At 42.1% G+C, this 15,721-nt stretch overlaps 1 protein-coding gene across 7 annotated transcripts in view; it reads left to right on the top strand.

Moving 5' to 3' along the window:
• Window positions 1–15,721, top strand: part of TRIM2 (tripartite motif containing 2) — a 109,013-nt gene that overhangs the window by 50,279 nt on the left and 43,013 nt on the right. For 4 of the 7 annotated variants that reach the window (XM_081303627.1, XM_081303631.1, XM_081303633.1 and 1 more), the window contains exons 2-3: window positions 3,695–3,879; window positions 7,740–7,977. In XM_081303627.1, coding sequence (XP_081159753.1) covers window positions 3,695–3,879; window positions 7,740–7,977 — 423 coding nt within the window. The remainder of the gene's footprint in view (window positions 1–3,694; window positions 3,880–7,739; window positions 7,978–15,721) is intronic. The other 3 variants (XM_081303628.1, XM_081303632.1, XM_081303630.1) reach the window with 1 other exon arrangement.

Here is a 15,721-nt window from a genome sequence, read left to right as displayed (position 1 = left end):
GCCCTCCACACTTGTGAAATGTGAAACTTTTTTGCTTTGTGGTCCTGGGGATGGAACCCAGGGCCTTGCACTTGATAGGCGAGCATTCTACCTCAGAGCTACATTCCCAACCCTAAACTTGTTTAAGGTTAGATTTCATCAACTTCTCTGATAAGGCAGAAAACTTGAAATCTGAGCTTTCTGATTACTGATTTTACTGGATGACCTTGGGCAAGTCATTTAAGCCCTCAGGTTTGGTTTCCTTATCTTTAAGATAGACAAATTCTTTCCTTTTCTGAAGTCATAGGGATGTGGTAAAAAAAGCAGACAGTGCACCAACATTCTAGCTCCATTGCATTTAGTCAGTGAATAAAATTCTCTACTCTGGTTCTTTAGGGAGGCAGGCTATGAGAAGCCTAGCTGGTGATGCTGGCTAATTAGACATTCACACCTACACTGCTTAACTGTGCACCGACTTCTGTCTGAACCAACGCTCTTGGATAGCACGTGTTTCCCAAGGTGCTATATGTTTATTGATCATACTCTTTGATGAACCTGTCTGCAAAATGTGGAGTTTGGAAATGGTTGTGTCACCTATATGACTGTATTCACATATATCCAAATGGAATTTTCTTACTGAAAGTTGAAATACCTTTCAAAAATTTGGTGATTTCTTGGGGAGTAAGGAAAGCTATCATTTACATCTGGAAAAGAGTGTCAAATTGTTGACTTTGTAATTATGTTGTATTGTTATGCTCGAATTTGGGACCCCCAAAAGACCACCAGAGACCATGATCAATGTAAGCAGCAAAGAGGTGTTTATTGCGAGCTAGCTCGGTCCTCCACGCGCACAGCAACTGGTGACGCTGAGAGGCCCCAAGCCCAGGGTTTGCAGCAGTTTTATACACTCTTTGGGGAAGGCAGGGACTTCACATACATCATAGCATCTCTTACCAAATCATCACAAACCGCGAGAAAATCAAACAACTCTAAAACATGATTAGCACATTCACTGGCAAGTTGGGTAGGGGTGATTGGTTACTACAAGAAGGGGATTCATTTGAACTGATTGGTTTAAGCCAAGAGGGGTGTTCTTGCTGAACTACGTACTTTCCCAACACCATAAACTACTGGGAGGGTCATCTGGCATCCCAGGTATTTCCCTATCTCATGCTGATTGGTGGCTGCTAGGGGGTTACTATGGGTCCTCACCTGGCCTGACTGAGTCAGGGACACCTGGCGCAGCAGATCTCTCCTGTTATTTGTAGATAAACAACTCAGCAGGGAGGGAATGTGCCTACAAGTGCTCTGTGGGTCTTTCCAAGGACAAGAGTCATGCCCCCTTCCTTGGACAGGCTTTGCTCTGAGGTAGGGGCTGGTTTTTCAGTATTTACCAGCTTCAAATGCTGGTCACAGGTCAAGTTCAAGTGTCATATATAAACCAAGCTTCTGTTGTACAGTCTTCATGAAACAAGGTCAAGGTGGTGCTGGTAGGGGTTTAGGGAGTGAAGAGGCCATGGGTTTTAGAAGCATACATCTCTCTTCAGTTTGCATGTCACATGCAGGTGAACTTGACTGAGCCTGTGTTGTTGTATGTGGGGTTTTTTTGGTGAGGAGGGGTACCAGGAATTGAACTCGGGGCTCTCCACCACTGAGCCCCATCCCCAGCCCTATTGTGTATTTTATTTAGAGACAGGGTCTCACTGAGTTGCTGAGCACCTTGCTTTCCACTGAGGCTGGCTTTGAACTCGTGATCCTTTTGTCTCAGCCTCCCCAGCTGCTGGGATTACAGGTGTGAGCCACCGTACCTGGCTTGTGCTGTTTTGTGTCCTTGTGTGTATGCATGTATGGTTTGTTTTATCTATAGAGTGAGACTAATAATAGCACTTCCTACTATAATTATATTAAATATCCCTTTTTAGGGGAAGGGGCGGAGAGTATTTCCATTGGGAATTATATATAGGGCTGGGGACAACTTATCAAATATTTAGAAAAATTGAGAAGTGAATTTTAGTTCATCCCTGGTTTACCCCTTTGGGGTAAACACCTGAAGTGGTAAATGGATGGGTGTTTTGTATTATAACTTCTCCTCCTTTTTGCACTCTTGGGCTCTCTGCTTTCTTCTCAGTGTTCTCTCCTAATTTCTTCTTTTCTGGTGTGATCTCTGACATATTGCAACCTCCTCTGAATTCACTCACTTCTCCATGTCCTTCAAATGCACACACATGAATACCCATGCATATTTCTTTCAAACTACAGGGGCTAACTCCAGCTTTTTCACCTGGCTCCATGGCAGAAACATTTTAATTTTCAATCTATAAACCTTTAGTTCTTAGGAAAACACTATATATAAAGTTTTTAATTCAAAATTCTAATAATCTCCATTTAGCATTTTTCCCCCCAATTCCTATTTATTTTTGGCTCTTGGGGCAATGTCATCTTTTCTCTCTCTCTTTCTCTCTCTCTCTCTCTCTTTAATGACATAATACCTTTATTTCACTTATTTTTTTTTTTTTGAGAGGAGAGGGAGGGAGAGAGAGAGAGAGAGAGAGAGAGAGAGAGAGAGAGAGAGAGAGAATTTTTAATATTTATTTTTTAGTTCTCGGCGGACACAACATCTTTGTTGGCATGTGGTGCTGAGGATCGAACCCGGGCCGCACGCATGCCAGGCGAGCGCGCTACCGCTTGAGCCACATCCCCAGCCCCTATTTCACTTATATTTATGTGGTGCTGAGGATTGAACCCAGTGCCTCACACATGTGTGGCAAGCGCTTTGCCACTGAGCCCCAGCCACAGCTCATCTTTTCTCTATCTTGCATATTAATCATTTGTAGTGGAAGAAAAATTTTTCTTCTGCTCTCTTAGGTTATCTCCCTGGGGCCTGTAAATTAAAGTGGTAAAAGACTAATAGTAGAAAACATATACAAATTGTGTAAATATTAATGTTTTTGATTTTACATACGGAAACTTCGTAGAGAAGAAATGAAAACCCAAGGAAGTCATTAGAATTGGGGGTTTATATACCATTTTAACAACGGGTGATAAATTGTGGAGAGCTGTCTACAAAGGCAAGGCGGGGCTGGACTGCAAAGGGCAGTAAATTGCAGAAAGGTGACTGGAAAATGTACGATGTCTACATTTTAAGATTTGTTTAGTTTGGTTAAACAGGCTCATCACCTTGCCATCTCCAGAGATAAGAGTCTTCTGGTCTTTCTGGCATAGGAGAGGAGCACCTTCACAAATGGACATTTCCTCCTCACAAAGGAATTTTATGACAGTTTTAGGCAAACGGGGGAAGACAGAGAGCTCCTTTTGTGTCTGCTGTTTCTCAGCAGCCTTTAGTTCAAAATAATCCTTACACCAAAGTGGCACATTTTGCCTAAGCATATTCTGTTCCCTTTAAATACAATAGTTGGGGAGACATTGAATTAGATAAGAATAGAAAAAGGCAAATATGTATTCAAATATAGTTATGGCTGAAGGTGTGAACAGACAGCTATCTATAAGTATTTATTCCCTTGGCCACCGCTCAGCCTTGAAACCCAACAAGCATATACAAAACAAACAACAGCCATGAGGGCTGGCTATGGTCATTTTGAGGTCACTGACTGACTTCCACCTGTGTATATCTTGATGCCTTGGGTAAAAGAGCCAGGGGTTGATTTGCACTATGGATGATTATATATTTTTCCATTTTGGTTTTTCTGTCTGACAGCAGCAGTGTGCAGGGTCAAAGACAGCCGGCCTCCCATGTCAGTGGTCTAGGATGGCCAGTGAAGCCACCAACATCCCAAGTCCTGTGGTGCGCCAGATTGACAAGCAGTTTCTGATTTGCAGTATATGCCTGGAACGGTACAAGAACCCCAAGGTTCTCCCCTGTCTGCACACGTTCTGCGAGAGGTAAGCCTCTTTGGTGCTTGGAGAAGGGACTTGCACAGACTGACCTCCTACCACCTACCGCAGGCTTCTTTCCCAGAATTCTACCATCACCCAAGGGAGACAATGAAGCGCTTGTGCTTCCGACAGACATCTAGAAACCCAATCATGAGCTAACGTATTGTATTTCAAATAATGCAAGTCAGAGAAAGCAACCAGGTAACTACTGACTGGTTCATTTTCAAAGGAGGTGGAACATTAAAAAAGTAGTTTAAGATAAAAACATTTAAAATTTTTTTCTTTGTTCTTCATGAAATAGTTTTTGCCAACTGCAAACTGCAGTGGTAATTGGCCAAAAAGTAAGTAAATTTTTTTTTTTTCCTGATCTGTAACAAATCAGAGAGAAACCTACATACCGTATAAGGGGTCAGTTCACAGAACAGCGTTCTTTCCTCAGAAATACTTCAAACACTTATTAATGTCACTTTGGGACACTGAGATGTCTTAGATAAATGAAAAGACGACATAAAATGCATATATATTAGAAATTACCTTAAGAAAACACACTTTCTTATTTGTCTCTATTGAGAGGATTTTTTTTTTGAAGTGTGGTATTAGTTACCAAAATATGCTTTTACCCTATTGTTTAACTTACCTTGTAAGAACTTAGACATAAAAACTTTCTAAGTAATTAATTTATCTGTGGCCCAATTTAAGTATTTTCATAGTAAAGTTGACATATTTTTCTTAAAAGCAAAATGGTAATTATGTTTTTTAGCATTTTGTTACATACATTTTTATTATTATTTAATATACATAATTAAAATGCTTTACCCCCCATGATGGAATGGAAATCAATATTTCCAATGGCTTCAAATGTATGATGACGATATTTATCATCGACTTAACACACATTTGTTATCTGATTGTTGATTTACTTTGGAAGGTCTCAAATGCAAAAGAATAACCATATCCTTGGTGATGGTGATTGGTAGAGAGAGATGGTAGATTTATTACTTGTAGTTGTGGGTTTTTGTTTGTTTGAGGTTGTGTGTGTGAGAGTGTGTGTGTTTACGTGTATATATAGACTTTTGTTTGCTTGAGTGGTGGAATATATAGTGTAGCAACACCTTTTATTTTACTCATTTTATACTTTGGCTTAAAGGCTTCGTAACTTATATTCCAAAGTAATTAAATAGAGTATGATTTTTTTTCCCCACCACATAATGGGTGTAGCTAAAACATGAATCCCAGAAAACTGTGCATGTGTCCCCATGTCCACATGGCACCTTCATTACTTGATTGCAGCAGTTGGCATAGGGTGGCTTTCATTGTACACCACATTGAGAGTCATTCAAGGTGACTCCATTCCTGGTTTAGTATCCCATCTGTTTTGGGGGTCCTCTTTCCTTACACTCACAGGTGAGAACAAGGCATCTGAGCTGGCCTGGGTCTGGCCCAGCCCACCCCTGCTCTCTGCCCGACACCAAGTGGTGGAGATTTGCGCGAGCTCCTGCTATGGCGAGTCCCTGTGGAATGCCATGCGTTAGAATTATTCCAGCACCATGAACACTGAAATGATTTCCTTTTGGAGGGAATTCCTTCCCTTGAGAAGATTTTATTTCTGTAGAGATGGAACTTCACAGTTTGGCTCACTGTCAGGAGACTGACCCGTAGGACCCCTTATGCTGGACACGCGTACCCGCTGCTTGGTGACACCGTCACAGTTGCTCTCTTACCCCACGTCTTCCAAGGCACCATCAACGGGGCTTGGAAGGAGCAACACCAGACACCATCCTTGGCTGTGAAGAGCCAGTTCCTAATTCCCTAGTCTCCAATTAATGTGACATTAAAACAGGAACAAGGGCTGCGTACCATGATCACACAGAAAACCATGGGGTAGAGGCAACTGCTCTTTCAGGGAAGGCATCCCTGCAGAATTGTTAAGCAGAAACCCCAAGAAAGAGTCCATATTAAGCAAAGAGGAATGAGTAAAGGAAAGGATTTCAGGTCTGGGCAGAGGTGCTATAGTGAAAGGCACAGACACGTCACAAGAAGTTTCACAGACCCATGAGAGGGAGAGACAAAATACGTGAGTCATCCATGCTACAAAGTATGGATTCTTATTTTCATAACAGGGCAGTAGAATCCATGTTGGGAGGACGGGGAGATATAAAGAGTGAGTTTTGAGATTCTGATGAGGTTACTCTGAGTGTGATATGGAGAAGGGTCAGGGAGTACAAGGGGAGATGACAGGATGGAGGTGAAAGTCCATTGCCGAAGTCCAAGAAAGGTTGGTGTAGCAGCAGTGAAGAGAACTGGAGGGGGCAGAAAGATACCTGGGAACTGACAGCCTTTTGTGATGGGTTGGATACAGGAATGAAGGTCAGCGGCGGGAATTACTGTTTGATGAATGACTCCTGATTTCTGGTTTGCTTTGATGAATGGATGGAAGTGCCAATTATCGAGATAGGAAGAAGAGATGGTTTGGTTTTGGACTTGTTGGGTTTTAGGACCTGTGAGATATCTAAGAGGAGATGTCAAGAAGGCAGTTGACACACAGGTATGGGACTCAGAGGAGACATCTCTGAGGATGGGACCTCAGGTAACTCCAAACTTTATTAACTCAGAAAAGAGAGAGAAGACAGAGGGAGGATCAGATGGTGTAAGAAAGACAAAGGAAGATAAATAGCAAAAAAGAAGAGGAGAGGGACAAGGTGAGGCTTGGTGAATGCTGCTGAGAAGTCTCCAAAGATAGGGTTGAAAGAGGTCTGTGGGGTTTAGGTATCATTTGTGACCTTAAGGAAAACTGTTTCATTTCTGATATTGATTCAGTACTAGCTATCTCTGTGATACAGAGAAGATCAATCAACCTTCATCAATGTCAGTTTTTCCTTCTGAAAAACCAGGAGAGTGGGACCAATTCAGGGATTTTCGAATTCTATTTGGCTAAGCAGCAGGAAAACATTAAATAGTCTTTGTTGTTGTTTGTGCTTTATTTTTGCAGCATTGGGGATTGAACCCAGGGCTTTGCATGTGCTAGGCAAGTGCTACCACTGAGCTACACCCTCAGCCCCAAGTCTGGTTGTTTAGAGCTTGGATTATGGAGGCAAACTGCCTGGGTTCTGAATCCTGTTCTGCACTTAACCTTGGGCAGATCACCTTAGTCTTTCTCTGCCTGTGTGTCCTCATTTGTCTAAGGTGATTATAATAGGATTTTCTTTGGAAGTACTTTGAATAAATATGGTGGTCATTATTAGTGATTTATTTCTTTAATTAAATGAATTTAGTTGATGCCTGTTAAAGGGGAGGAAGGAGAAGAGATGGTCTGACTCAGTCTGGGTGTCCCATTCTGCTTCACCCAAACATTTCCCCTCTCATGTGTTTTTAGTATCTGATTATGGTCTCTATAATGAATTCAGCGCTAACAAAAATGTTGGACATGTTTCCACGTCCACACGTTTGGAAGCTCTGTGCTAACTATTGTAGACCATTGCTTCTCAAATTTGAATGTGTGTGTGAATCACACATTGGAATCCAGTAGTCTGGACGGGGCCCGAGATTCTGTATTTCTACCCAGTTCCCTGGGAGGCGTAGGCGGCTCACCCTGAACCACACCTGTGTGCCAAGACTCTAGAAAACGCTATAGAAGTCAATGACGCTTTTCTTTCCATGAGCACAGCCCTTTGCTTGACAGGACCACTGTGAGAACAGGTTAGCTCTTGGTTTTTGTAATATCATTTCCCTAGTTAAGGACTCTGGAAGGGATTTCTGCAACGTGGTCTATATAATTGTTGAGAACATGGAGGGAATGTGCAGGAAGTGGTGCTTCCATCCCTTGGGCTGCTCCATGCTGACTGTCCTCCTATCTTCCTCTGCAACAGGTGCCTGCAGAACTACATTCCCGCCCACAGTTTAACCCTCTCCTGCCCAGTGTGCCGCCAGACCTCCATCCTGCCCGAGAAAGGGGTGGCCGCGCTTCAGAACAACTTCTTCATCACAAACCTGATGGACGTGCTGCAGCGGACGCCAGGCAGCAACATAGAGGAGTCTTCCATCCTGGAGACCGTCACCGCTGTGGCTGCGGGAAAGCCTCTCTCTTGCCCAAACCACGATGGGAATGTAAGTAAAGGGGATGGTGGACACTGCCCAGAAGCCCGATGGCTTTGACCTTGGGCTCAACAGAGATGATAGGTTAAAAAACTCCACCTGGAAAGTGAGGGTTGGTTGGTTGGTTGGTTGGTTTTTGCAGCACTCAGATATGTTGGGCTGCTCACTTTCTCTGATCAGAATTATTTAAATAATAAGATCCATTTTGATTGTGTCTGCTTAGCCCCTACTGTTGGTATCCTCAGGAGAGCAAGTCAGTACCTGTTTGCAAGCTGGGCATAACTTGTCCCACATCAACATCTGTGTCATAAATTATGGGTAAAGATTTAATAATGGATACATTCTGCAAATTGAGAGTGATTATTAAGATGTTAATTAATTAGAGCTGTTTATTTTTCTTGGGATGGAAATTTTTCCTATATTCCCTTATGCCCCATTCCTTAATAATAAATAGAATTTGAGGCTATAAGTAGAATTTGAGGCTATGAATCATAGATTAGGATTAGAAGTAATAGATCATGGATTATGAATTGCCAATATGTTTTCCTATTAGCAAGAACGAGTGTCACTTGTGTGTCATCAGATAACTGATTGACTATAGTATGTTCTGTAACCTGAAGAGACAGCATTGTGTCATGGCAAAGAGCACCGGCTTTGGGGTCTGCTGGCCTAATTCAAGTCCTGTTCCTAATCATAATCCCTGAGTCAGCTTTGGCAACTTTATTAAACTCTCTGTGTCTCATTTCCTCTTGTGTCAAAAGGAAGTAATAATGATATTTACCATATAGGACACAGGAAAAATGAAATGTTTGAATCATATGGAGCATGTGGTAAACTCTCAATAAAGGTAGCTATTAAAATTCTTTCTTGGGCTGGGGGTGTAGCTGAGTGGTAGAGTGCTTGCCTAGCATAAGTAGGCCCTGGATTCAATTCCGAGCACCATGCTCCCAAAATTATAATAATAATAAATATATATATGTTATTGAATCAAAGGCCTGGACATGCTCATCATGTGCCCAACCACTGAACTACACCCCTACTACAATTTCTAATCAATGACTTTGTTCACTTTTTTCATTATATATTGGCCACTTTTAAAGTACTTAACTGCTTATAATAAAAAGCCCATGTGTAATACAATCACTAAGGCAAGCAAGGGATTGTTAGAGGCAGGTAATAATTACCAGCCGCAGTACTGTTTGATGATGTCATGTCACGTCACTTTCTCTGCCCACTGTGCCGTAGCTTCCCTGGGCTCCTAGGACTTGCCAAATGGTTTCTTACCTGCAGAACTGACTGTCCTGTTCCTTCTGCCTGGAATGCTGTTTGTGTCTTCTTTATGTGGCTAGCCGAGGCAGGCCACCTCTTGCACCATGGCCCTCCACGTCACTTCCTTCTTGGCTCCATGGCGCTCCCACTTCGTTTGCAGATTGCTACAGGAAAACCCCTGGCATCAGGGATTGAACCTAGGGGAGCTTAACCACTGAGCCACATCCCCAGCTCTTTTAAATATTTTCATTAGAAACAGGTTCTTGCTGAGTTGCTTAGGACCTCACTAAGTTGCTGAGATGGGCTTTGAACTCACAATCCTCTGGCCTCAGCCTCCTGAGCAGGTGGGATTACAGGCATGCATCTCTGCACCTGGCTGCAGATTGCTACTTAAGGGTCCTCTGGCTTTCCCTTTAGAATATGAGTTCCATGTGGGCAGGGACCTGGTTCATTACTCCCCTTAGCACCAAATGCAGAATCTTACACATGGAAGCCAGTCAGTGCACGTTTATCCAACAGATTTGCCCAACAACATACTTGGTTCTTCAAATGCATTCTGCAAAGTTGGTGTTACCTTCGTTTTTTAGATGAAAAGACTCAGGCTTGAATAGTTTAAGTCACAAAGCTAATTGACACGTCATAAAAGCTAGACCAGGAAGAAATGGCATCCTGAGCTCTTTGGTAGCCCACACTAGAGAGAGACATTGTGTTTTGTATCACACTGCTTAAGGAATTTCAATCAAACACTGTATTATGTATCAGTCATTATTTAACTGAAAGCACAGGAGACTATTAATAGCTATCAGGTGTTCTGTGCATTGCACTCCAAAGGAGAATTACCTGGTAAATTTGGGGGGGGAAAAAAAACCTTAAAGGCATGCCTTTAACAGCAGTTTGGGTGTTCTTGTGACCATTCCCACACTGGCTGATATTGAACATTGTCTGTCTCTTCTTGGAACTCACATCTTATCAGTTCTAGAAGGCCTTTAGAGTCAGCCACGAGAATCCCCTTCAAGTGTAGGCCAGACTCAACTTGATAGAGGGGTAAATTTTAGAAACATGAGGAGACCTGCTTTAGACCCTGGTCTAAGTTTGGAATGTAAAGTAGCAAAAATGTCAAAAAGGAAATGATGGCAGTGGGGAAGGAAGGTAACATCACTAAGCAAAAGAAGGATGTGGTGGAATTTATAAATGGCTGGTAGCTGGGAGCAGCTCGGGCATCAGGCAAGAGGTGATGGCGGGCACAGGTGGCAGTAGAAGTTACAGAGAGGAGCTTAGAAAGCTACGGGGAGAGATTGTGACCAGCTATAAATATCATCAAGAAAATGTTTGCTTGAAATTCCTTAAGCAGTGTGAAAGCATTGAGATCTGTTAAATAAAAGGTGGCTATTTCAGTGGCTTTACGGAGGAATGGAATAGCAGAGACTAAAGGATGGGACACTGATTCTGGATTTATTTTTTATTTTATTTATTTATTTTTTGATTCTGGGGATTGAACCCATGGGTGCTTTGCCACTGAGCCACATCCCTAGCCCCTTTTATTTTTTATTTTGAGACAGGGTCTTTCTTAGTTGTTGAGGGTCTTGCTAAATTGCTGAGATTGGCCTTGAATTTAACAATCTTTCTGCCTCAGCCTCCTGAGTCACTGGGATTACAAGCATGTGCCACCCTGCTGGGCCAATTCTGAATTTATTGTTTTCCAAAGAGAAACCATCAGATAGAACTAGAATAGTATCAGTGGCTCTAGAGAAGAGAAGGCAAATTTCAGAGAAAAGAGTACTCTTTCACTTGAATATCTGCCTCCCACAAATGAAAATATATATTCTAAAATCTGTTAAACTAAACTATTAAGATTGAGAATTTGTGGGGCATAGTGGTGCACACCTGTAATCCCCATTACTGGGGAGCCTGAGGCAAGAGGATTGAAAGTTCAAGGGTAGGCTAGGCAACTCAGCGAGACGGTGTCTTAAAAAGGCTGGTGATGTCGCTCAGTGGTGGAGTCCTAGCCTAGGATGCACAAGGCCCTGGGTTTAGTCCCCAGCACCACCACAAAAAAGAAAAAAAAAAAAAGGAAGAAAGGATAAAAGAAATAAAAGGAAAGATAGAAAACCACCCAATTCATGTATGATGTACTCATAACCCTGATGGCAAAACCTAATGACGATAACAAGCTATTAATTCAACTGTGGTAGTAGCTATGAATTTCTTAATTAAAATACCCTAGCAAATTCTTTTTTTTTTTTTTTTTTTTTTTTGGTTAGACACAGTGTCTTTATTTTGTTTATTTATTTTTATGTGGTGCTGAGGATCGAACCCAAGGCCTCACGCATGCTAGGCGAGCACTCTACTGCTGAGCCACAACCCCAGCTCCCCCGTAGCAAATTCTTAATATGTAAGAGAACTTACAAGTTAAGAAAACTATGATCATCACACAAAAAAAATTAGAAGGATCTCAGAAAATCCACAGGGGGAAGTTTTCTAAGTGGCCAATAACTGTGTGCATGTGCTTGTATACATACACACACACACTCACACACAGATATTAAACAAACTTCACAAATAATCAAATCTTTGCAAATCAGCTACAATTTTTTTTGAAAAGATAATAGCCAGTGCTGATGAGGAGATGTATATTGAGATATTTTTATATGTCGTGGGTGGAAGGGTAAATTGCTCTTTAGAAAGTTGATGTTAATTTAATAAAGTGTAATGAGTGTTTTCTACCACCATTCATCTTTTAATATAGTAGTTTCACTAATAGAAATATTTCTAAGGAAATACTTTGATATGAAGACAAAGACTTAATATTAAGAATGATTGTTGTGGGTCTGGGAATGTAGGTTAGTGGTAGAGCACCTGCCTATCATGTGCAAGGCCCTGGGTTACATCACCAGCACCACAAAAGAAGAGAAAAAAAATGTTAGTTACAATTTTTATATTTCAGTAAAAATTGGGAATAATCTAAATGTGCAATATTAAGAACATTGTTAAATTATGTTAAGTCCAAATAACAGATTGTTGGGTAGCCATTAAAACTGAGGGGGATTTATTTTTATTTATTTTGTTGTCGTTGTTGTTGTTTGATACTGGGGATCAAACCCAGGGCCTCACATGTGCTAAGTACATGCTCTACGCCTGAGCTATACCCCCAGCTCCAAACTGGATGTTTTTCAAAACAAACGACATGTTTGTTGGTATACATGAATACGTTTATGTTTAGATTTTTTTTTTAATTGTAGGATCACAGGGTATACAGTATAGAAAGGAGAAGGATTTTTTGTGCAGAAGAGACAAAGTTGCAGAGAGAGTAGAGAAAGCAAAGAGACTTTTGTGCTGTCCATCAGCCCAGTGTTCCCAGGAGCCAGAAGTAGTGATGACGGGCTAGACAGGTAAAATCTGGGACATGGAGGGCTCTGGAATGCCATTGGAGCTTGAGTTTGTCCTGAATCATGGGGAGCTATTTCATTAAAGGCTGTTAAGCACTAGGCACAGTGGCACACGCCTGTAACCCCAGCAGCTCAGGTGGCTGAGGCAGGAGGATCTCGCGTTCAAAGCCAGCCTCAGCAAAAGCAAGGCTCTAAGCAATTCAGCGAGACCCTACATCAAATTCATTTCAAAGAAGCTAGAGATAGTGAGGGTAGATTCAGAGTAGAGGAGCCAGACACAGGGGAGGTTTCCCACCTGGGAACCTGCTAGAATAACCCTCAGAGGAGCCCTGGTCCAGGCCTGTGGGAATTAGGTTGGAGGAATGGACCAAGGAGTTGACTGAGTGAGCTGGTGGGCAGAGGCACCAGTCCCAAGTGACACTAGGTGACTTCCAGGTGTGTAGCTTGGGTGCCCAAAGAAGCGGTGGTGCTACCAACTGAAATCAAAGTTGGGTCCTTAAAGTTACTATGAACTCTTATAAAATAGAACTATCCATCTCAGGGAAACTTTGGAAAGAGAAATCTGTTGTCATTGCCTAAAGGACAAATTAGGAAAGCATTCCTAAATATGTATTTCCTGAGCACACCTCAGCAATGAAGACCTTTGGGTACTTGCTAAATGGAAACACTCCCAGAGATGCTAATTCCAGCAAAGTTAAAGAATTCTTTAGGTTAAAACTTCATCCTGGGGCTGGAGATGTGGCTCAAGCGGTGGCGCGCTCGCCTGGCATGCATGCGGCCCGGGTTCGATCCTCAGCACCACATGCCAACAAAGATGTTGTGTCCGCCGAGAACTAAAAAATAAATATTAAAAAATTCTCTCTCTCTCTCTCTCTCTCCTCTCTCACTCTCTCTTTAAAACAAACAAACAAACTTCATCCTGCTTTCTATCAAACACATCTCATCAATTCACATTAAAAATTAACTCCATCTGAAGAGTTTGACCCTCCTTGAGGTGAATGAAGCTATTTAAAGTATATTTTGAGCACTGTGTGACGCTGAGTCATTAGGAGTCTTTGGAATCATAAAATTTATAAACCAGCAAGAGGCCTTGGAAAATGAGCAGCGTGTGTCTTAAATCATTCTATTGTTTGATCATAGACTGTAGAAGTTCAGTGCTGCTGCTCTGAAATAGGGGTCCTCATTGCATATTCAAGCCAAATGCATGCAATATTCTAGACAAATTGCTGCAGTTAATTGCCATGGGTAAATCTTTAAAAACAAGTCAAGCGTCTGAAGGTTAATAAAATCGGGTAATTAACAGCAAAGCAGGATGCTGCCATCATAACGGCCTGGTGCTGATTAGCACGTGTGGATAAAAGCCTGTCATCTGCTTTAAGTGCCTGTGACACTCTGTCTCCTAATTAAACTGCCATCTCAGCTCTGTCCAAACACAAAAGAAAAGGAGGAATAGTGGTTAGTGATCTAAGAGGGTCTCTGCACTTCGGGCTGACACTTGAGCTCGTGTCTCCTGAGCCCAGGTACACAAATGACCAGGAACCTTTGTTATTGCTTGCTTAGGTGACCTTCCTGTTGAGGCCTTCAAGAGGAACACTGGATTAGACAAAGGGGAGTGAAGGGAAGGGCAGGGGATAGGGAAAGGAAAGACAGTGGAATGAATCTGACATCACTTTCCTACATACGTATATGAATACACCACACTGAATCTCACCTTGTGTCCATCCACAAGACTGGAGTCCTAATTAGAATCAGATATATTCCATGTTTGTATAATTATATAAAAATGGACAGTAGACTGTCATATTTAACTAAAAAGAACCAATTAAAAAAAAGAAGAATGTTTTGCCACTAACAAGTCCTCAGATCCCCACCAGGATTAATTATTAGGATCCTCACAGAAATTTCAGGGTTAGCTGCTAGGCCCTGACCATCCTTTTTATGTTAGAAATACACACAGTCCTGCCAATCTCCTCTTCTGATGCAATAAGCTCATCCTGGCCTCTGGCATGATCTCCCAGCCCTGAGAGCAGCGACCTCATCTCACTGGGGATGGATGAGATGGATGAGCTCAGCTGAGCTGTACACTTTACAGCTGGAGTCGCAGATGTCAGAACCCAAGCACGAGTGTTTGTGAATGACTAGCTATGGACACTTCAAAATTATTTCAGGGCCTTTGCTTCCAAGACACAGTTAGGCTATTGAATGGGGGCCAGTGACCCCAGGTCTGCTGCTCTCTCCTCAAAGCAATGATGAGTTTGGGTTTTAAGGTGAAGTTCACACAACGTCAAATTCAACATTTCAACTACTGAAAAGGGCACAATTTGTGGGTGTCTTCATAGAGTCGTGCAAACATCACCACTATCTAATTCCACAACATTTTCATTATCCCCCAAAGAATCTCCATACTCATAAGCAGCCCCTTCCTTCTATTAATGGGATATACTACATGTAGTGAATTTCATCTGTGAACTACTCTTGCTTTCCTGGGATAAATTCCACTTGCTTGTGTTTGTGTAATCCTTTTAATATGTAGCTCAGTTCTTTTGTTAGCATTTTTGGTGTGGAAGGTACTGGGGACCGAACCCAGGACACTTGACCACTGAGCTACAACTCCAGTCCTCTTTATTTTTGTTTTGAGATAGGAGGCTCAGTGGTAGAGTACTGCCTGGCATAAAGCCCTAGGTTCAATTCCTAGCAACACACACACACACACACACGAAATTTGATATAGGGTCTCCCAAAGTTGCCAAGGTTGACCTTGAACTTGCAGTCTTCCTGCCTCAGTCTCCCAAGTCCTTGGGAATACAGGCATGCACCACAGGGCCCAGCCTCTTTTATTAATATTTTGCTAAGGATTTTTTTTTTTATCTATATTCTTAAAGGATGTTGACCTGTAATTTTCTTCTCCTTGGTTTCAAGGAAATAGTAGCCTAATAGGATGGCTTAGTAAATATTCCTCCTTTTCAGTTTCTTGAAGAGTTTGAGGATTGGTACTGCTTCCTATTTAAATGTTTGTCGGAAAGCTGGGTGCCAGGGTGTACATCTGTAAACCAAGCTACTCCAGAGGCTAAGGCAGGAGGATCTCAAGTTCAAGGCCAGCT

The sequence above is a fragment of the Spermophilus citellus genome (assembly GCF_964194105.1).
Source record: "Spermophilus citellus genome assembly, chromosome: 8".
NCBI classification, from domain to species: Eukaryota; Metazoa; Chordata; class Mammalia; order Rodentia; family Sciuridae; genus Spermophilus; species Spermophilus citellus.
Note: the sequence above shows the minus strand (reverse complement) of the source record. Positions and strands in the feature narration are given on the sequence as shown.